The sequence below is a fragment of the Limulus polyphemus genome, unplaced genomic scaffold (assembly GCF_000517525.1).
Source record: "Limulus polyphemus unplaced genomic scaffold, Limulus_polyphemus-2.1.2 Scaffold2145, whole genome shotgun sequence".
Classification (NCBI taxonomy): domain Eukaryota; kingdom Metazoa; phylum Arthropoda; class Merostomata; order Xiphosura; family Limulidae; genus Limulus; species Limulus polyphemus.
The window spans coordinates 44704-47268 of NW_013667755.1; the positions used below are offsets into that span (position 1 = coordinate 44704).

The 2565-nt window shown below is 34.0% G+C and overlaps 1 protein-coding gene across 1 annotated transcript in view; it reads left to right on the plus strand.

The window, feature by feature from the left end:
• Nucleotides 1-2565, plus strand: part of LOC106466085 (serine/threonine-protein kinase tricorner-like) — a 34990-nt gene that overhangs the window by 25908 nt on the left and 6517 nt on the right. The window contains exons 8-9 of the mRNA XM_013926328.2: nucleotides 374-491; nucleotides 1461-1683. Coding sequence (XP_013781782.1) covers nucleotides 374-491; nucleotides 1461-1683 — 341 coding nt within the window. The remainder of the gene's footprint in view (nucleotides 1-373; nucleotides 492-1460; nucleotides 1684-2565) is intronic.

Genomic DNA, 2565 nt, shown 5'->3' on the forward strand with positions numbered 1-2565 from the left:
AAGAGATTGTTTTTTTCTTCCCGATCTGTAAAAAAACCTTAGGCGATAGTAAAAAAATTAATATTACTTTCAAAATCTGCGTAGCTGAATTATGGAAAATCCATTATTAAAACCAAAACAACTTTTATGAAGTTTAAATTCACAGGCCTGTGTTATTTACGTTATGACTGTCAGCACTTACCCAAAAATTAGGAGCTGTTGCAGTGTTTCTTTGTTTTCTTCTCTCTCTTATTTTTTTACTTTTAGGTACAAGAATATATACATTTGTTCTCGTTACTTGTGTTAACAACCTGCCTTTTATTCACTTATGTTACTAAGAGTTTATAGCGTGCAAGTTCCACTTTTTTCAGTTATTATTTATCATGTGTAACAGGCATATTCTACGGTGGGAACTCCTGATTACATAGCTCCTGAAGTGTTTGTCAAAACTGGCTACAGCAATGCTTGTGATTGGTGGTCATTGGGAGTCATTATGTATGAGATGCTGATTGGTATGTATAGTTTGTATTTAGTTTTAATCTGTTTACAATAATTTGTTTATATAGTTTACTCATTCTTTAAAATGTATCATGTTTCAGTTGTTGAATTGGTTGCAACTGAAGTAATTGACAAGGTACTTACATAGTATAAATAATTAAAAACAGGGTTTGCACATAGCTTGAAAAGTCCATAAATAAATAAAAAAATCACATAAAATCCATAAATCCGAAATATTCTATACAACGTATATTGGACCATTCAGAAATTTCATATGGCCAATGAATTGCTAAGTCGTTTACTTTCATTAGTTGTCTTTGTTTTTGCCAGAGCTGCTTTCCCCCAGAAACATGATTTATTTTTGTAATCTTTTCCTGGCCTTACAACCATTTTGCTCATGTGGTATTCTGAAAATACATGACTATTCTCTTGAATTGAATGCTGTATTACCCTGTCTTTTGTCATGGCAAAGTGGGTATTGAACAAGGAATTTCGTGAATGCTCTCCCCAGAAACATGATTTATTTTTGTAATCTTTTCCTGGCCTTACAACCATTTTGCTCATGTGGTATTCTGAAAATACATGACTATTCTCTTGAATTGAATGCTGTATTACCCTGTCTTTTGTCATGGCAAAGTGGGTATTGAACAAAGAATTTCGTGAATGTACTTTCTCGGGAGTTGTTGAAAAACAGTGTTGAAGCCTTGAAAAGTCCTTAAGAAGTCCTTGAATTTTATCATCATGGCTGTGGGTGAACCCTTTAAAAAGGACTATTTGATTAGCATTGATCTTTTTATTCCATACTTAATGTTGTTTTTTTTCGTAGATATTTTATTTTCTATGTTAGTTTTACAGGGTAAGATTATTTTTCATGTAATCTTTGCTTATTCGAATTTTTATTTTTTTATATTGTACCAGATTGAGATTGAAGTCTTAAAAAACTAACAATATTTATATGAGCCTTTGTTTTTTTTATCTCGAAGGTTACCCTCCTTTTTGTTCCGAAACACCTCAAGAAACGTACAGGAAAGTAATAAACTGGAAAGAAACCTTAGTTTTTCCACCAGAAGTACCTATTTCCAATGAAGCAAAGGATCTAATCCAGGGGTTTTGTAGTGAAGTTGATCTAAGGATTGGCTCTGTAGGTGGTATTAAAGAAATACAACAACACACTTTCTTCAGGGGTGTTGACTGGGAACATATTCGGTATGTAGAATATATAAACAAATTCTAATAGTTTTCACACATGTAAACTTAATGATTAACATGCAAAGTACACCTTGTAATACATTCAGTTTTCATCCAGATATGAACCAAACATATTTCTTTTGCACATTTCTCACTGCAGAGAAGATTTTAAGCTTGATTAGCACTTTTTCCTCATTAAGTAATTATGACTCAAATTAAAGTTACAGTGAGGGCACTTTACATAGAGATGCACAGAGAGAAAATTGTAATTAACCTTGTGAATCTTGCTAAATATTTGATCGACGATGTAAGTATGCATAAAGATTTCGGGAATTTATATTTAATTAAGACTTGCAGAACTTCATATACTGAGAGTCTGAGTGTGGCCCAGTGGTTAGCATGCCAAACTGTGGATCTGTGATTCAGTGGTTCGTGTCCCGTTACTGCCATGAACAAAATATATGTTCCACACTTTGGAGCCATGGGTGTATTATTAGTGTGACAGCCAAATCCTACCATTCAGTTAGAGTAGCTCATTAATTGGTGGTGGGCAGTGTTGACTGTCCGCCTTCTCTCTAGTGTGTCACTTCAAAATTAGGGATGGTTGGTGCAGATAGTCCTCAAGTAGCTTTATGCAAAGTTCAACAAACAAACAAAAATTAATAGACTGAAATGTAACAAGATTGAGTAATAGTAACTCCTCACACTTAGTCAAAACTTCATTTAACATAGTTAGAACACAATACAAATCATTTTGGGTCATTGTTACTATTTTATCTCACCATTAACTTTTCTGATAATAAAAGTAAGGCCCGGCATGGCCAGGTGGTTAGGGAACTCGACTCGCAATCTGAGGGTTGCTGGTTCAAATCCCCATCACACCAAACATGCTCGCCCTTT